Raw genomic sequence first — 17,966 nt, 5'->3', positions numbered from 1 at the left:
TTTAGATCTACATGGTTGCTCAGACGTGGCGTCTAGATAACCGTGCCAGGAAGGGTTATTAAAAATCATGCAGCCACACATTAGCGCCTGGTTGCTAAATGTGTCGTTATTACTACCTGAATGTCAATGCCTCCTTAAATGCAGTGATACAACACACAAAAGCAGCCATAAATAGTTGTTCCTGGTACAAGATATGTTTGCCTCCTATTACTATTTACAGGAAAAACAAGGACTTTCATAATACCTGCGACCTCGGAAGTAGTAAAACGTTTTCGAGCGGTCATGAAGGCACCATAACAGCTTTCCAAACCTTGCTAGTTGTAGCTAGCACGATGGCTAATGCGGATACAATCCCTACACACGACGTTAAATTATACGGAAAGTGACACCCGATAAAACACAGCAAAAGGATTATTGCTATTTTGCCAAGGGATTCCGGTTAACATACTGAAGCCATGGCGCACGGTCCTGCTAAGCCGACTTTCTCAGCTAATGTCAATGTTAGCTGCGTAACGGGTAGCAGTAACGTTAGCTAAACTGATTTTAGCAAATTTTAGCCGAATGCTAGTTGTCTATCGCCCCAGACGCTTCAATGAATGGGGGTTGTTGCACACATTGAGGACATCAGTCAACAATGTACGCTTGCTACTACTAGCCTCCTCCTTGTTGTGGTCCAGCTTGACTGGTACTTAAGCTGTCAGGTGCTCGACAGAGTGGACGTAAATACTAACGTTAGTTTATTCAGGGATGCCTGACGAGCGTGATTACGTTAGCTAATGTTAATGCACATCATCAGCTTGCCACAGAACTTAGCCAACCGTGAGATAACTTTGTTGAAATGCATCATCACGAAGAAATCATGCACTACCCAGGTACATAGACGTAGCAATAGCAATCTTAGCTTGCGTAACCTGATCTCACAGCCAACGCTGTAGAGCCGGAGTATTTTTGTTTTGTGTTTACAAAACTTCTTTTCAAAATTTGTGATCGTCCTTGGCCTAAGTCTTCACTACAGGGTTGATTATTGTGAAGCTGTCGTCTGTGAGAAGGAATGGTGGCGTTTGGGACTAACCCTGCCCTTCGTCCCAGGTAGGGGAGTGGTGGTGAAGACTCGCCCGGTCCGGCCTGGCCCGATGTTCAGACGGATGATGGGAAAACAATGATTAGCTCGTTTGTTGTATTTATGCATTCACTTTCAGAACAGATTATGATTCACCATCGCGACTGGGATGCCCTGTTATCGAAGGGATTTGTTAATTGGGGAGATTTGAAGGATCATGATGGACACGGAGGAACTTCCCCCAAGACGAAAATTATTGGAAATAACCATGGACTGCTGAGCTCAACTAAGTGCATTTTTTAAATCTAATTTTTTTAAAGACTGTTTCACCTGCACCACATCGACATGTCTGCATTTTCTGAGTTCGTCCCCCCTCCTGAATGCCCGGTTTTTGAACCGAGTTGGGAGGATTTCTCGGATCCTTTAGGGTTTATCAACAAGATCCGACCCATTGCAGAGAAAACGGGCATCTGCAAGATCCGACCCCCCGAGGTAAACTCGCATATCATTTTAAACATTGGAATAAACGTTGGATTAAAGTCTGCGAGGATTTGTCTGCTATGCTCCTACGTAGGTAACGTTAGGGCTGCTTCATTAGGGCCTGCGTGATTGTGTGCGATATTACTAACGTTAGTTGCCATTACTCTAATAGAGGCCAAATTTCTTTGCAGTGAACTGTAAATATTTTGTGCATGGGTGACATTTGGGGTTTTCTTTATTGTTCAGAAAAGTTTTGGAAAGTCGAAATAAATCCAACAGTTCCGGTGTTACAATTCCTTTGTTTTTTGTTTTCTTCTTGGCTAGCTAAGATAACGTTACAGTTATTGCACCGCGTTAGCTGCGAAGATGCGACATTGGGCCACATGCAGGCCTGCCTCTTCTGTCAGATGGCATATTTATGCTGTTATGTAGACATACAGACAACGACTCGAGGACATTTTAATTTGCTAGGCCCTTTTAACTGTTGGGCCGTGTCTATATGCAGTATTTATACACACAATCCTGTACAAAAATGGGCTAAACTGAACTTTTCAAACTGTAAGAGTAGTGGTACTGCATTATAAAAACTACCGCTTAACTTCAGCTAAGCTATGCGCATGTTGTTGGTTTTGTTGTTGTTTTTAGAAACACTGTTTTGTTCTTAGTTGTCTTCGGGCAGAGTGAATGTTTCTGTTTTCTTATCAATCAGGACTGGCAACCTCCGTTTGCCTGCGATGTTCGCAACTTCCGCTTCACTCCTCGAGTACAAAGACTGAATGAACTCGAGGTGAGTTTGCCAGGAAGAGTCATCATCACACTATCCTAACAAAAACACAGCGGCAAGGCGTGTCTCAGGCATTGTTCTATGAAGAACATGAAGGAAAACACCCCATTCAGAATGATAACATGTATTTTGGAAATGATTCCAACTGCATAAAATTTAGACACATTTGGAAGATACAAACATTCATAATTTAAGGTGTGCTGTAATTAGCTCATCAGCGCTACATACTCCTTGCATAGCAGAGTGTGCAGTATGCCTTTCTATGTTGTTAAATGTAAAGCAAGGGCAGAAGCACAGCTCTAGTAATGTTTTCACAGAACCAGAGAAGTATAGCTGTGTATCAGAGTGCAGCCATTCAAACATAATTGTGCCTGAGGTGTCCCGTGTGCATAACAGCAGAACATTGGGCTCCTGCATTTAGAGTCTGTCCTCTCTCCTCCCTCTCCTGCCTGTCCAGGCCCTCACTCGGGTTAAGCTCAACTTTCTGGATCAAATTGCAAAGTTCTGGGAGCTGCAGGGATCCAAGATCCGATTCCCTCATGTGGAGAGAAAGGTTTTGGACCTCTATCAGCTCAGCAAGGTAAACCAAGATCTGGATAAATTAGGATAGTTTTTATGAGTTGTTGGTTTTTGACAAATTATATGACACTGCTTACGCTTTTCTTTAACCTTTTTTTTTCTTTTTTTTTCTTTTTTTTTTTTGCACTTGGCTGTTAAGTGTTGATTTTGTCATTCATAGTGGAAAAAAAAGAAGCAGCTCATATTTGACACCTGTGTGTTTCAGATTGTGTCGTCAGAGGGCGGCTTTGAGATGGTGTGTAAAGAGAAGAGGTGGTCCAAGGTGGCCAGCCGAATGGGCTTCCCATCCGGGAAAGGAACCGGCTCACTGCTGCGCTCCCACTATGAGAGAATCCTTTACCCGTATGAACTCTTCCAGTCTGGGGCATCGCTGACTGTGAGTGGTGCCGATTTAACATAGGCAAGCTAAACTAGTTTGACCTTGCTCCATACAGCTGAACAGTAGCAATTATTGTTAACAAGAACTGGTGCATATGCTTGAATATTGTTCCAGGCATTCATACATTTCACCATTTCACATGAGTCATACAAAATACGTTGTTTTGTACAGCAGCTTTAGTTAAAATGGACATTTTGTGAGTGGGTGTTGGTATTTGGTTACTTTATTTTTTAGTCCCCATTGAGCAAAACGTCAGTCTTGCTTTAATTTCACACAACAACCAAACTTGACCTGAACAAACCAAACTTGGGCCAGATGTCCCAGTAATGATATGCCTGTTCCTTCAAAGCCTGGAATGGATAGATTTAAAAAGGTTTCCAAAGCCTACTTCCTTTGCACTCCATTCCTTTTTTTTTTGTCAGGGCATCCAGCGGCTGTATGACGAAGGAGATGATGGTGAAGAACTGGATGAGGGAGTTGGTGAGGAGGCAGTGGAGGAAGAGGAACAAGATGAGGAGGATGATAAGGAGAAAGATGGGGAGAGTGATGCTATGCAAACCAAAGACCATCTTCTGCCTGAGAGACGCTCCAGGCGCCTCAAGTCTGAGGTAAACAAAAAAACTTCTTAGGAAGTGTTTTGTAAAAATTGTTCATATTGTAGTTGAGTGGACAAGGAGATTATATAACACTACAAAGACTATTGCAAACTCTGCTTTTTAATAGGGATGAACCAAATGTTCGGCCACCGAAATTAATCGGCCAAAACAGCAAAAAAAGCACTTTCGGTGTTTGGCCTAATAAGTCAAAAGACCCAATAAATTTTACCAAACAATTACGTTGACATCTCGGCAGTGTGTAAGCATTTTAAAGTATCAGAGAAAGACGTTCCGTTTGCAGACACTGTCCTGCTGAATTGTCTCCCAGCACATCCACTCCATCTGTGGCTGACTTCTTAGAAAAGGCAACAAATGGTCTGAGCCACTTTGAGTGTTTCTGTCACTTGTTTCTGAGAAGGCGATTAAGCTAGCTGCACCTAAATTTGGAGCGCACACGTATTCAAGCCTTTATGGTAAACCCACTAAAACGAACCAGTGCAACTGACAGGCAGGTTAGTGACTTTATCCTGTTAGTTTCTCTGTACTCAGTCAGTATTTTGGTATTCTGCAATTATATTACATTCGGCTTCAAGAATTTTCATTTCGGTGCATCCCTATTTTTTAATCAGAGCAGTTATTTCACACACAAAAAATTATCTTTTACCTACAATCCTTTGCTTTAAGCATCCATCTCCTGCAAATTTCCAGATTCCCAGCTGTGGCAGGCATGCTCCCCAGAAGCTGTCTAACATTAGGCATTTTAGCAGGATCACTCTGTTTCACAGTCTGCTGTTGTGTTGTTGTTGCTGTGTTTCTCTAGAGGGAAAACAAGGAGCCAAAAGGCCTGAAGATCTTTGGTACAAGCCCCAAGATGGTCGGCTTGGAGATTGTGTCGGCTGGTAAGGATCATTTTTGGTTGACCGGTGGTTGAACGGAGCAACAAATCAGCCGTGTTACTGGAAGTATTTCTATTCATACCCCGGCACTTTTTCTCCTGTCACGTAGATGATGGATTCAGCAAGAAGCAGCGTCACCTCAAAGCCCAGGCCTTCGCCATCAAAATGAGACCACGCAAGGAGACCCTAGAGGTCAACTTTGTGAGTGCCTGCTCTTTGTTTATGCCTGACCCGACAGTTGATGCTTATTATTTCTTGGGAAACTCTGGGCGTGACCATCCCCTGTTACGTTCTGCGGCACTGATCCCCCAGATTGACCTCTACCTCTGCCTGGTGTGTGGACGGGGCGATGAGGAGGACCGGCTCCTGCTGTGTGACGGGTGTGACGACAGCTACCACACCTTCTGCCTGATCCCACCTCTACAGGATGTGCCGAAGGGGGACTGGCGCTGCCCTAAGTGTGTTGCTGAGGTAAGGCTTGAACGCTGTCTGGCCAATCAAAAACTCTTAAACAAAGATGAAATGAATGAATTGAGTCATTTTCAGAGCATGTACAAGTGCACATGTGAAAATCATTTTGAGCATTTAAAAATATAAATGAATGGAGGCCTCCTGTCCTTTCACATCATGGTATTGTCCTACTTAATGAGTTGTTATTAATTCCCTCATCTTTCCATTTTATATTTCAACGTGATGTAAACTCCTATTATGCTGAATGTGTTGTCCTTCCTCCTTCACAGGAGTGCAGTAAACCCAGGGAGGCGTTTGGCTTCGAGCAGGCAGTGAGGGAGTACACTCTCCAGAGCTTCGGAGAAATGGCTGACCACTTCAAGTCTGACTATTTCAACATGCCTGTCCATGTATGTAGAATCCAGTCAGTGAGCTGGAATACTTAACCTGTTACATGGATGTCTTACCATCATCTGGCTGCCACACTCTCCGCTTCAACAGTTAGAAGTTAAATGTGTTGCTCGCCAGCTTTTCACTGTTGGGATAAGGCCCAGGGGGATTTTTTATTATTTCTGCCTTGTGCCCCTAGATGGTCCCCACAGAGTTGGTGGAGAAAGAGTTCTGGCGCCTAGTCAGCAGCATCGAGGAGGACGTCATTGTAGAGTACGGAGCTGACATCAGCTCCAAGGAGGTGGGCAGCGGATTTCCTGTCAGGGACGGTAAAAGGAGGCTCCTGGGAGATGAGGAGGTGAGAAGATTGTTGGACTGTTTAATCTTTTTACATCTCGTCATAAAATGTGACTCTCTGTAATGTCACATTGAGCTCATTATTTTCTTACATGTTCTAACACAGGTTTATAACCAGTAGAGTACTTTTGATGGAGATTGCTCAGTGTCCTGGAGACATTACCTGGGTCATTTTATTTATCATCATCTAACAGATCCCCTAAAAAGCTTACTGCTCTTTTACTTAATGGTGCTACATTAAGTAAAAACATAACACTTGGCCTGAAGTGAAAGAAAGCGCTTTGTTTCCTCTCCTGTCTTAGGAGTATGCCAACTCAGGCTGGAACCTGAATAACATGCCAGTGCTGGAGCAGTCGGTGCTCACCCACATCAATGTAGACATCTCGGGTATGAAGGTGCCCTGGCTCTATGTGGGGATGTGTTTCTCCTCATTCTGCTGGCACATCGAGGACCACTGGAGTTACTCCATTAACTTCCTGCACTGGTGAGACTGAACAAAGGACGCATGAGACTTTATCACAAGATATGAATGTTAGCGGAATAATACACAATTAAAAGCAAAAAATAAATCTGTATGTAAATGTGAATATGTATGGATATATATACACACTATGGATCAGTAACATCTATACTGGTACTGACTTTATTGTATATGTATGCACTGCATTTTCTGTATGGGTGAATGATGACATAAGGTCAGAAAGACATTTAAATAACAGGAAATGTATCAATGACATGTACTGACACAATAAAGTCTAAAAAAAGAGCAACAGCCCGCTGACTATTGAAAAAGCTGTAATTGAGTTATTCACGCTCATATAAACTAACCTAATTCCGTCCTACATGTGTGTCACTCCTCAGCATGAGCTTAGTATATTTAATGTTCATATATTCCTCTGTTCTCCAGGGGAGAACCGAAGACTTGGTATGGAGTGCCGGCCTCTGCAGCAGAGCAGCTGGAGGCCGTAATGAAAAAGTTGGCTCCAGAGCTGTTCGATTCCCAACCTGACCTCCTCCATCAACTGGTCACCATCATGAATCCAAATGTCCTCATGGAGCACGGTGTCCCTGTTAGTAGTCTGAGCCTTAGTGTTTTTCAGGGTTGACATTGGATCTAATTAGATATTGTTCATGTGGTCTATGTTGATTATTAGTCACATGTATGTGCATATTCTCCACCCCCACCTCAGGTGTACAGGACTAATCAGTGTGCAGGGGAGTTTGTGGTGACCTTCCCCAGGGCCTACCACAGCGGCTTCAACCAGGGCTACAACTTTGCAGAAGCCGTCAACTTCTGCACCGCTGACTGGGTGAGGACAAAGCAAATTCTTATTTCAATAAAAAAATGAATTGAATGGGGGTGTTGATTTTTCACACATGCCCTTGCCCAGTTACCTATGGGTCGTCAGTGTGTGGCCCATTACCGACGCCTCCACCGCTACTGCGTCTTCTCCCACGAGGAGCTGCTGTGCAAGATGGCTGCTGATCCGGAGAGTCTTGATGTGGAACTGGCCGCTGCCGTCTTCAAGGAAATGGGAGACATGATGGAGGAGGAGACTAAACTCAGACAGGCCCTCCAAGAAATAGTGAGTGTGTTTTAGTTCAATTTATGCATGTAGAAAGTGCGGGTGATTGACAGTAACCTGACAGTAACTTTGTGTTCTTTTTTCCTCCTTATCAACAGGGGGTGCTATCCTCAGAGCAGGAGGTTTTTGAACTTTTACCTGACGATGAGCGGCAGTGTCACAAGTGTAAGACAACCTGTTTCCTGTCTGCACTGACATGTTCCTGCAGCCCTGATCGGCTGGTCTGTCTCTACCATGCAGCAGATCTCTGCGACTGTCCGCTTGGCAACAAATGTCTTCGGTGAGAGATGTTTTTATTTTTTGTTTTTTATTGCTATACACAGTGTCTTAAAGAGGTCATATTATGCTCATTTTCAGGTTCAAAATCTTATTAAGGGGTTGTACCAGAGCAGGTTTACATGGTTTAATTTTCAAAAAACACCTTATTTTTTGTCATACTGCACATTTCTGCGGCTCCTCTTTTTACCCTGTGTGTTGAACGCGTTGTTTTAGCTATGTAGTGATAAATCTCACCTCTACAAGCTCTTGTTTGGGACTTGCACATGCGCAGTTCCTTAGTAAAAACTACTAGCCAATCAGAAGCAGTGAGAAGCTGGTAAACACAGCTTTGGTTCAGCTGTATATCCCCTTACCAGCTTAGCAACATGGACTGGAGAAAGAGTTTCAGAGTGGTGAGTTATTAATCTGTAACACTTGTATCTTTCATCTATAAACTGAGCTCTGTCTCCACATCACGGTAACAACTTTATGTCTATTGACTGCTTGGAGGGTAGCTAATGTTTGGAAGGGAGAGGAGAAGTGGATGTCTTGTCACTGTGTACTGCAGCTAAGAGTGTTTTTCCACCTGTGTTTTTGAGGGCGTGTCGGACTAGTCCCTAGGCGAGCATTATGACGCACATTTTGCTGTGATGTCACAGTAAAGCAGAAGAAAAGGCTGGACTACAAACGAGCTGTTTTCAGGCAGTTCAGAGCAGGGTTTTCTGTGGCAGATGGGAACTCCCTTTGGGGTGGACTTTGGACTTTTTCACTTTGCAAACTTAATACACCCACAAAAAAGGTTTATAACTCAATAGAGGAAAGGGAAAAAGCCAAAAAGCAAAGCTTTAACAACAAAAATATGTACAGGACATGGTCAAATCTTAATTGTGATGTCCTACATTTGATGTGAAACCTGATACTTTGTTGCAGTCTTTCAGGCTTGGATTGGCAGTACTATGCTTTACATTTACTTGATCATACACCATAATCTCAAGTGGAAATCTGCATGATATGTTTTAGGTATCGCTATGATCTGGAGGAGTTTCCATCCATGCTGTATGGGGTCAAGACACGGGCTCAGTCTTATGACACCTGGTCAAAGAGGGTCACAGAGGCCTTGTCTGCTGACCAGAAAAATAAGAAAGGTTTTATACTTGAGTATTACTACAACATATGTACATGTTTCACAAAAATTGTGTTCTCAACATAGTGTGCTGTTGCATGATTGTTCTGTGTGTCTCATAGATCTTATTGAGCTCAAGGTTTTGCTGGAGGATGCAGAGGACAGGAAGTATCCGGAGAAAGCTTTGTTTCGCCGCCTGAGGGAGATGGTAAAAGAGGCGGAGACGTGCTCCTCCGTAGCTCAGCTGCTGCTCAGCCGCAAACAGCGGCACAGGTCAGTGGACATGGATACGCCTTAATGTAATCCAACAGAAAAACAATTTACTGATTGCCCATGTACACACACCTGAAAATTCTTTTTCCATTTGCAAATCAATCCTGTATCCACTCGGGTTCAGAGGCGAACTAAACCGCCAATTACCTTTCCATGTGTCTCTGCAGCAGCCGTCTGCGTTCAGAGAGCAGTCGTAACCGTACGAAACTGACAGTGGACGAGCTGAAAGCATTTGTGGATCAGCTCTACAGGCTGCCCTGCATCATCAGCCAGGCCCGACAAGTCAAAGTGAGTCCGCACTGTACCTCTGTGCTTATCCAGGCACCCAGTTATCAATGAAATACACCTTCATTTGTCTTTCCTTGTCTTTCACCATCAGTGCAATTAATTAATTCTAAAACAACTGGACTCTCCCTTCTTTCCCTTTAACTCACAATGTGTCTGTGGCCTTCCATCCCTCCAGGAGTTACTGGAGAATGTGGAGGACTTCCACGAGCGAGCCCAGGTGGCTCTGTCAGACGAGTTGCCTGATTCTTCCAAGCTGCAGGCACTATTGGATCTGGGTAGCGGCCTAGATGTGGAGCTGCCGGAGCTGCCCCGCCTGAAACAGGAGCTCCAGCAGGCCCGCTGGCTCGACGAGGTTGGGCTCTTACAACACCCACAACCTGTTTGTGTGCTCTGAGCTGTTACAATTGTGGCCTTGTGTAACATCTGCTGCCCTCTTCATATACCAGGTGCGCGTCACCCTGGCCGAGCCTCACCGTGTCACCCTGGAGCTGATGAAGAGGCTGATAGACTCTGGGGTGGGCCTAGCTCCCCACCACGCTGTGGAGAAAGCCATGGCTGAACTGCAAGAGATCCTCACTGTCTCAGAGAGATGGGAGGATAAGGCCCGCTCCTGCCTACAGGCCAGGTACAGTTGAATGTATACAAATTTGCACATTTGCACAGACTTCATAGGGATGCTGAATGCATGTAATCCCCAATTTGTTTTACTTACAAAAATAGTCTTATTAGTTGAGTTATCCCGTGCCTGTCTGTCCTCCTATAACCTCAGGCCTCGACACAGCATGGCGACTTTGGAGAGCATTGTGCTGGAAGCTAGGAACATCCCAGCTTACCTACCTAATATTTTGGCCCTCCGAGAGGCACTACAGAAGGCCAAGGAGTGGACGGCTAAGGTGGAAGCCATTCAGGTACAGTCTGTTTGTACACTACATCATTTAGAAGCCCCTCTAACCCACATTTAAACCCACGCTTCCTCTCGAGGGTCTTTTATTGAGGCTCAACGTCCATGAATAAGGGCATTGTCTAAAATGTCTCTTAACCCCTCTCTTTCTGGGGATCCGCCTCACGCAGAGTGGCACTAGCTATGCTTACCTAGAGCAGCTGGAGAGCCTGCTGGCCAGGGGTCGCTCCATCCCCGTCCGGCTTGATCCATTGGCCCAGGTGGAGTCTCAGGTGGCCGCAGCTCGAGCCTGGAGGGAGAGGACTGCTCGCACCTTTCTCAAGAAGAACTCCACGTACACACTGCTCCAGGTGGGCCATTATGACGAAAGTTGATTTGATGCTTTCTTCTAGTTGTAGTTAAGACCACATATATTGTGCTGTGTTTGGGCACTTAAAGAAAAATAAATTAAACTTCTCTGTCTTATGTCTTGTACAGAGAAGGTAAATTAATAAATACTCACTGTAAGCAGAATAAAAATGTATATATACATATTAATTTCTTTGTTGCTATCCTGTGTGCCTCTTCTCTTAGGTCCTCAGCCCTCGCGCAGACATCGGGGTTTATGGCAACAGCAAGAGCAAGAGAAAACGCGTCAAGGAGCTCATGGAGAAAGAGAGAGGAGGCTTAGACCCCGACGCCCTGAGCGACCTGGAGGAGAGCCTCGAAGAGGTACGAGACCCTTCCACTGTTGTAGCAGCCTTCAAAGCCAAAGAGCAGAAAGAAGTGGAGTCAATCCACTCACTCCGCGCCGCCAATTTAGCCAAGATGGCCATGGCTGACCGCATCGAGGAGGTCAAGTTCTGCCTGTGTCGAAAGACGGCCAGCGGCTTTATGTTGCAGTGCGAGCTTTGTAAGGACTGGTTCCACGGAGCGTGCGTGCCTCTGCCCAAGACGGGATCTCAGAAGAAGCTGGGTGTGGGTTGGCAGAGCAATAACAAAGACTCCAAATTCCTTTGTCCGCTGTGTCAGCGGTCGAGGAGGCCGAGATTAGAGACCATCCTGTCGCTGTTGGTTTCGCTGCAGAAGCTGCCGGTGCGTCTACCTGAAGGAGAAGCCCTCCAGTGTTTGACTGAGAGGGCAATGAGCTGGCAGGTATGCAGAGAAGTGACCTTACCTGCTTTATTTTGAACACTTAATTTCCATGGTTTACTTTCGATCTCTGCTAAATGGCCATCCTTAAACCAACCTAACTGTTGTAACAGGACCGAGCGCGTCAATCTCTGGCCACGGAGGAACTGTCCTCAGCCCTGGCAAAGCTGTCAGTGCTGAGCCAGCGCATGGTGGAGCAGGCTGCTAGGGAGAAAACTGAGAAGATCATCAATGCCGAGCTGCAGAAAGCTGCTGCCAACCCAGACTTGCAGGTACTTTTAAATGATTTTACATTGTTCTAATTCCTATTCTCATATAGTACAACATCAGTAAAACTCTAGGAATCTTGTTTTGGGATGTGTGGATTGTAATTTATGGCTTCTGCTGGGGATTTGGATGTAAACATGAAATGTACCAGAAGAGGGCACTAATGTGTAAACATGAAATAGACCAGGAGCAATGAATTATAGGCAACAGATGGCAACCTGATTTCTCATAGATGTGACAATCTTAGAGAACTAACTGTATATATTTTGTTGAAAAAGAGCGTATAACCTTTTTCTGGCATATTATTTAATTATGCCATTTTAAAGGGCCAAAGCATTTGGCTCTTTTATTAAATAAAGAAGATGGCATGTATGCTTTTTTGAAACATTATAGACATTGAGCGTGTGTGCGTGTGTGTGTGTGTGTGTGTGTGTTTGTGTTTCTGTCCTTCCTCAGGGCCACATCCAGACTTTCCAGCAGTCCGGTTTCAGCAGAGCCACATCCCCTCGCCAGTGCGTGGACTACGACGACGAGGAGACCGACTCAGACGAGGATATCAGGGAGACTTACGGTTATGACATGAAGGTATGCGAGACAGCAAGGGCTGTTGTTCAAGCCACGTATAAGTGAGCCGGAATTTATTTATTTTTTCTTCTAAACCTGTCTTGGTGGTGTTGTCTCTGTTTTGTTGCAGGACCCAGGAGAGGTGAAGCCCTACCTGTTCTGTGATGAGGAGATTCCTGTTAAGTCTGAGGAGGTGGTCAGCCACATGTGGCCGGCTGCCACGCCCTCCTTCTGCGCCGAACACGCCTACTCCTCAGCCTCCAAGTCCTGTGTGCAAAGTGAGGCCACACTTACTTACTGAGATTCCTTCTGTTGCTTTTGAGTCTGCCTACCCATAATCCCCTGTTGTTTTGTGCACAAATGATCCAAGGCTATTATTTGCAACACTTGTTTTTGTAATACACATTTTAATTACACTCATTTGAGCTTGCTGATTTCCTCAGAAATGCCCTCGCCATCTCATGCTGAAAATATTTATATTTCAGATGTGAGCACGCCCAGGAAGCAGCCCAGGAAGACCCCTCTGATACCACGCAGCCTGGAGCCGCCAGTGCTTGAGCTGTCACCGCAGGCTAAGGCCCAGCTGGAGGAGCTGATGATGCTGGGAGACCTACTGGAGGTGTCTCTGGATGAGACGCAGCACATCTGGAGGATCCTGCAGGCCACACACCCCCCGTCTGAGGAGAGGTTCCTACAGGTCATGGAGGTAGGGAGGTCATCTAAACATTGGGTGCTGGTTTGAATCAATCGTTTTGGTTGGTTCTGATGAAGAGTTTTGTGAATGGATGCATAGAGGTCAAATTAGGGAAAACATTCCTGTAATTAGTACAGAAATCGAAATCGAAATAGTCATTCTCATTTCGTCTTTTCCTCCTTTTCTACAGCCCGACGACTCTCTGATGGAAAAGCCCCTGAAGATAAAGCTGAAAGATTCAGAGAAGAAGAGGAAACGGAAGTTAGAAAGAGCCGAGCACCACCACATGCTGATGGCTGCCGCCGCCGCCGGTGGGGCTTCAGCAATGGGCGACATGAGACCGGCCAAGTCCAAAGAACTAAAAAGGGTGGGGCTGGAACTGGGTCTTGGGGGCAAACCCAAGAAGAAGAAACTCAAACTCAACCTGGACAAGAACCGGGAGATGAAGCAGCTGGCCAAACGGTTAGCCAAGGAGGAGAAGGAGAGGAAGAGAAAGGAGAAGGCAGCCGCCAAGGCAGAGGCCATCAGGGAGGGGCTGGAGAAGAGGAAGGAGAAGAAGATTCTTGACATTCCCTCCAAGTACGACTGGTCCGGGGCTGAGGATTCCAACGATGAGAACGCTGTGTGTGCAGCCAAGAACTGCCAGAGACCCTGTAAAGATAAGGTGAGGACTCTGAGCACTTCAGAATGAGATTGTGTTGTCAAGAGGTTTTGTTGCAGTAAAAGAGGCACCAGGGTGGATCATAGATGATTGATAAACACAGCTGCAGTTTACTAATTAACAGAGGTCAAAGGCGACCATATGACTGTGCACTTTTAAAAAAAAAAACCTCAAATGTCTGTTTGTTTTTAAATATTATTTTAAAAATATTGATTTAAAGCCATGTATTTATTAGACACAATTTGTAAAATGTTATGCTCACATTGAGTCAAGAAGTGCTGCAACAAATTATTATTTACATTTTCGGGTAACCTGCAGATTAAAAACTCATTAATGGTCTTCAAAAGAATGACAAATGCCCATCACAGTTTTCCACATCCCAAGGTGACGTCTTGAGATGTCCTAATTTGTCTGACCTACTGTTCAAAACCCTGAGAAATATAGCAAATCCTTACATTGGAGAAGCTGAAACCAGAGATTTGTTTTGTGTAAACGATTAAATTTTCTGTTAATCTGCTTATTGATTAATTGTTTCATCTCTTATATAATTTTCTGCTGCAGTGCTTCATGTGGCTGTGAAATACGGTTTGACTTTCCTTTTAGCTCATCTTCAATCATCTTTCACCGTCTTTTCTTGTAAAAGTTAAGTTGTGAGCACAGGGTCCTGTCCTACGAGCAGTGTCTGAGTACCACGTTGTTGGCTGGCGACACTTTTGACCCTCCTTAGAAACATCCCTGCCATGCTGGGAGAGGCAGTCGATTCTGTATTTTTGTTTGCCGAGTTAATAACGAACCCTTGTCAAAATGAGCGTCATGGAGCTTTTATTGAATATCAACAGCTGATAACAGCACTGGAACACCTTAAAGAGAGTTACACATAACGTATTAACAGGACACACCGATGCAGTCCTTTTCAGAGACGGCATTGGAGACTGTCTACCGAGTTAACCAGTGGCCCGTCTCCTTCCCCTGTGTGTCTACCTGGCAGCCAATCAGAGCTGAGCCAGCTGGTTGCCCTGCAGCTCTGTGGGTAGAGTAGAGGTGATGAAATAATGAAGGTGCTGCTCTAAAGACTACATTTCTTTGTTTATTTTAACATCTACTGATAAATTAATCCAGAACACGAGTTCAAATCTGACATCATGAGATGTGTGTTTTGCTTGTTTTGATATTTGAGTTAAAAAAAAAATGCATGTTAGAGACTCTATGTTAAAATAACTAAGTAAACATTATTATCTGTTCAGGGTGTACCCTACCTTAAGCCCAGAGCTTACTGGGACCTGCAACCTTGAACAGGATCACCTGGAAGAGAAAAATAGAAATATAGATAACATGACATAAAATCAGAGAAAAACTAATGTAATAAACAATATGTGACGTGTTGCTGCAGAAAACACTTCCTATTAAGTTTATTTGTGGACTTATTCAGTGTGTTTGTACGCTGCATGTACAAAATATGTGACACTAAAGTACACTTATTTATTTTTTTTTGCTTTGCTTACAAGATGTGCACAAGCGGCCCAGTGTTTTTTAGGGTTGAGTTTAGTGGTGTGTAAAACATATCAGAGATCATCTACCCTCAGTGTTTGGCCTGTTTTTGTTTTGGCTTTACAGCAGTACATTAGATAAATCAAACCATGCAGCTTTAATGTGTGCTGTTACAAATCATACACGAATGTTTGTTTTTTTGCGTTTTGCTTGACAAACCACTGCTACGTATATATTTTTTTCCTATAACTCCAGCAATGTTGCCTCATTGTTGTCCCTGTTAATCCTCACTCACGTGTCGGCCTCTGTCTTCCTGCGTGTATTTCTAGGTGGACTGGGTGCAGTGCGACGGCGGCTGCGATGAGTGGTTCCACCAGGTGTGCGTGGGCGTGTCGTGCGAAATGGCCGAGAACGAGGACTACATCTGCATAGACTGCTCCCGGAAGGCTGCCGTGGCGAGCGGGGGAGGCATGACCGTGGAGGAGGTGGCTGAGGAGAGCGTTGTAGTGCTGGCGACGTCGCTGTGCGGTGCGGGCGGTGTGCAGACTCTGTCATCGTCATCTGTCGTGACCTCGTGGTCTCCTGCCTCATCCGCATCTCATCTAAACCCAGCGACTTTACTTCAGCAGCAGCAGCAGCAAGAGCCTCAGCAGGGCAGTTAGCGCTAAAAAATAAACAGCCTAGGACTGAGTTTGAATACTGTACCTCACACAATGAGCATAACACAAAACCTAGTATACAGGCTAGCGTTTTAACCTCAGCTTTTAAGACTGAGGGACCGAACAGCCCTTTATGAATGGAAGAAGAGGGACAAACCTGGGCAATTTCTGTCTGGATCATAGAGCACAAGAAAAATGAGACCTTGCATCTGGAAGACCGAGCAGAGAAGAGCTCTACTGTCGCAGTGTGGCTTCACAATGACATGTCCTCTCTCCGAGTGCTAAAATATGTTGGAACGGTTGTTAACTACACAGAGAAGACTTAGTCCTCCTACAACAGTTTTAGGTTTAGAAGCATCCACCAGCTACTTCCTGGTCCTCCCCTGAACAATAACAACTCAGTGGTACACTTACTCACAATGAAACAAACACCCATTTACTCCAGCTGTTGTATTCAGTCCAAACAGGCAAATAAAGAGACCCCAGTTGTGTTTTACTGGACATCCTGAACCGCTCCCCTCTGCCCTCTTCCTGGCTCTTCAGACAGTAACATCTCAATATGTAGGACTCCAGACTAGGAAACACAAATGGTTGTAATGTAGTGGAATTATTTATAATGTACATACTTTTAAGCAATTAAACAAATGGATTGTGGCTTTTTTTGTTTTGTTTTCTCACCTTTAATAAACTGTTCCTAGTCAAATGATTGATAATTGTGATGTTTTTTCTTTGTAATAATTTACTTTACTGTCTGTTTCTCAGGGTTTATTTTTTTTTTAACATGTTTAATTTGTAAAGGACTTAGAAAAGGGCACACTTTATTCTTTGTTTTGTCTTCTCCGTTAGACAACAAAAGATCTAGCAAACAAATCTTTGCAAAAGTAAAAATATTTTTTTCCGGATAAGTCAAATACAAGCAGTGGGGCTGTATATTGAAGGATTTCTAACTTTTCAGTCCTTGTGCGGAATTTCAATTTCAAATCATGCTGAGGGCTCAACAGTGACTTATGGCCTTGTCGTCGAGAGGTTGTAGGCTAAGCTTCCTGTGTTACTCATTAAGCCCAATTAGGGGAGAGGTGTGGAAGCATGCTATGGAGCTCTGGTATAAGGAACTGCATATTGAATTACATGGTATATGCTATAGTTGGTGTTCCTTTTTAACTCTTCCACTTACTTTCCCTTAATTTCTATGTTGTAAAAAAAGTCATTCTAGATTTACACGTGACTTTCTGAATTTGCAGGAGCATGTTTGTTCGCAAAAGTGGGGGGCGGTTGGGCTGAGGTCCACTTGTAACTCAGTCAAGTAAAATCCAGTGTGAACTGACCTCAGCTGCATTTGTGACTGACCTCTGTCCCTAGTCTGACCGGGAGAATATGTACAAGGGGCTGCAAGACCAAATGAACTGTAAGGGTGCATAATAGATTGCATAACGTCTGCCACTACATCTTCATCACCTGCTGTTTGTTGTGCTGACTGAGTGGAATTCATGAATGAACTGTAGTTTGGTGTCTTAATGGTCACAAAGAACCTTTTATAATCATCGCTTTACAGCTTTATGGACTACTGCTTACATATTTCTGTGAATTTCTTTTGATTTGGCAACACAAAATGGCTTTCTTCCATCTGTCCGCTAGATAGCAATACTGCTGTGTGAAATCAATTTTCTGTCAGACTTTAACATGATGGAAGATTTGTCATTCTCACACAGCAATTCCTTCTGATTTTAACAATTTCCCTGTGGTTATTCTTTTAGCCTGTTGTACATCATGTGAGCAGTGAGGAATGGATCTGCACCTTCCATCAAAGAAATTAGTCAATTAACTTAACCTCAGACATGAAATTGGGATGTGCTGCATTGCAGAAAGGAATTGATGGAACCCAAAATGTAAACTTTATTATTAGGGTGCTCTTAATTAAAAAATGTAAATCTGCTTTTGCTTTTTGCAGGAATCTCCTGAAAGCGTACGACAGGAGACATTACATTCATTTAAAAAAAAAAAATGTATATACAGTTCCTATAGCAGAAGTGGTCCACTGCAGCAGAAATATACACAATGCTGATCATAGTAACATCCTATTGGACTCTCATGTTGCACCTTAT

At 44.2% G+C, this 17,966-nt stretch overlaps 1 protein-coding gene across 3 annotated transcripts; it reads left to right on the top strand.

The window, feature by feature from the left end:
- Positions 1–296: 296 nt before the first annotated feature.
- kdm5a (lysine (K)-specific demethylase 5A) lies at positions 297–16,572 on the top strand. 3 transcript variants are annotated; one of them, XM_046043100.1, is made up of 30 exons: positions 297–1,089; positions 1,200–1,552; positions 2,250–2,327; positions 2,782–2,904; positions 3,109–3,279; positions 3,705–3,890; positions 4,699–4,777; positions 4,884–4,975; positions 5,078–5,245; positions 5,515–5,634; positions 5,814–5,972; positions 6,274–6,455; positions 6,879–7,041; positions 7,162–7,281; positions 7,363–7,557; positions 7,656–7,837; positions 8,836–8,960; positions 9,061–9,211; positions 9,379–9,499; positions 9,675–9,851; positions 9,946–10,124; positions 10,269–10,407; positions 10,571–10,750; positions 10,974–11,534; positions 11,645–11,803; positions 12,255–12,383; positions 12,493–12,640; positions 12,848–13,068; positions 13,247–13,720; positions 15,535–16,572. In XM_046043100.1, the coding sequence occupies exons 2-30, from the start codon at positions 1,406–1,408 to the stop codon at positions 15,865–15,867; spliced, it is 5,262 nt and encodes a 1,753-aa protein (XP_045899056.1). In that variant the 5' UTR covers positions 297–1,089; positions 1,200–1,405; the 3' UTR covers positions 15,868–16,572. The 3 variants fall into 3 exon arrangements, with proteins under 3 accessions (XP_045899056.1, XP_045899057.1, XP_045899055.1); XM_046043101.1 differs by having other exon boundaries at positions 297–1,552; positions 5,087–5,245; XM_046043099.1 differs by having other exon boundaries at positions 297–1,552.
- Positions 16,573–17,966: the final 1,394 nt, after the last annotated feature.

This window comes from Micropterus dolomieu, unplaced genomic scaffold, assembly GCF_021292245.1.
Source record: "Micropterus dolomieu isolate WLL.071019.BEF.003 ecotype Adirondacks unplaced genomic scaffold, ASM2129224v1 scaffold_6, whole genome shotgun sequence".
In the NCBI taxonomy this organism is placed as follows: domain Eukaryota; kingdom Metazoa; phylum Chordata; class Actinopteri; order Centrarchiformes; family Centrarchidae; genus Micropterus; species Micropterus dolomieu.
This window is presented reverse-complemented; position numbering and strand designations above follow the sequence as displayed.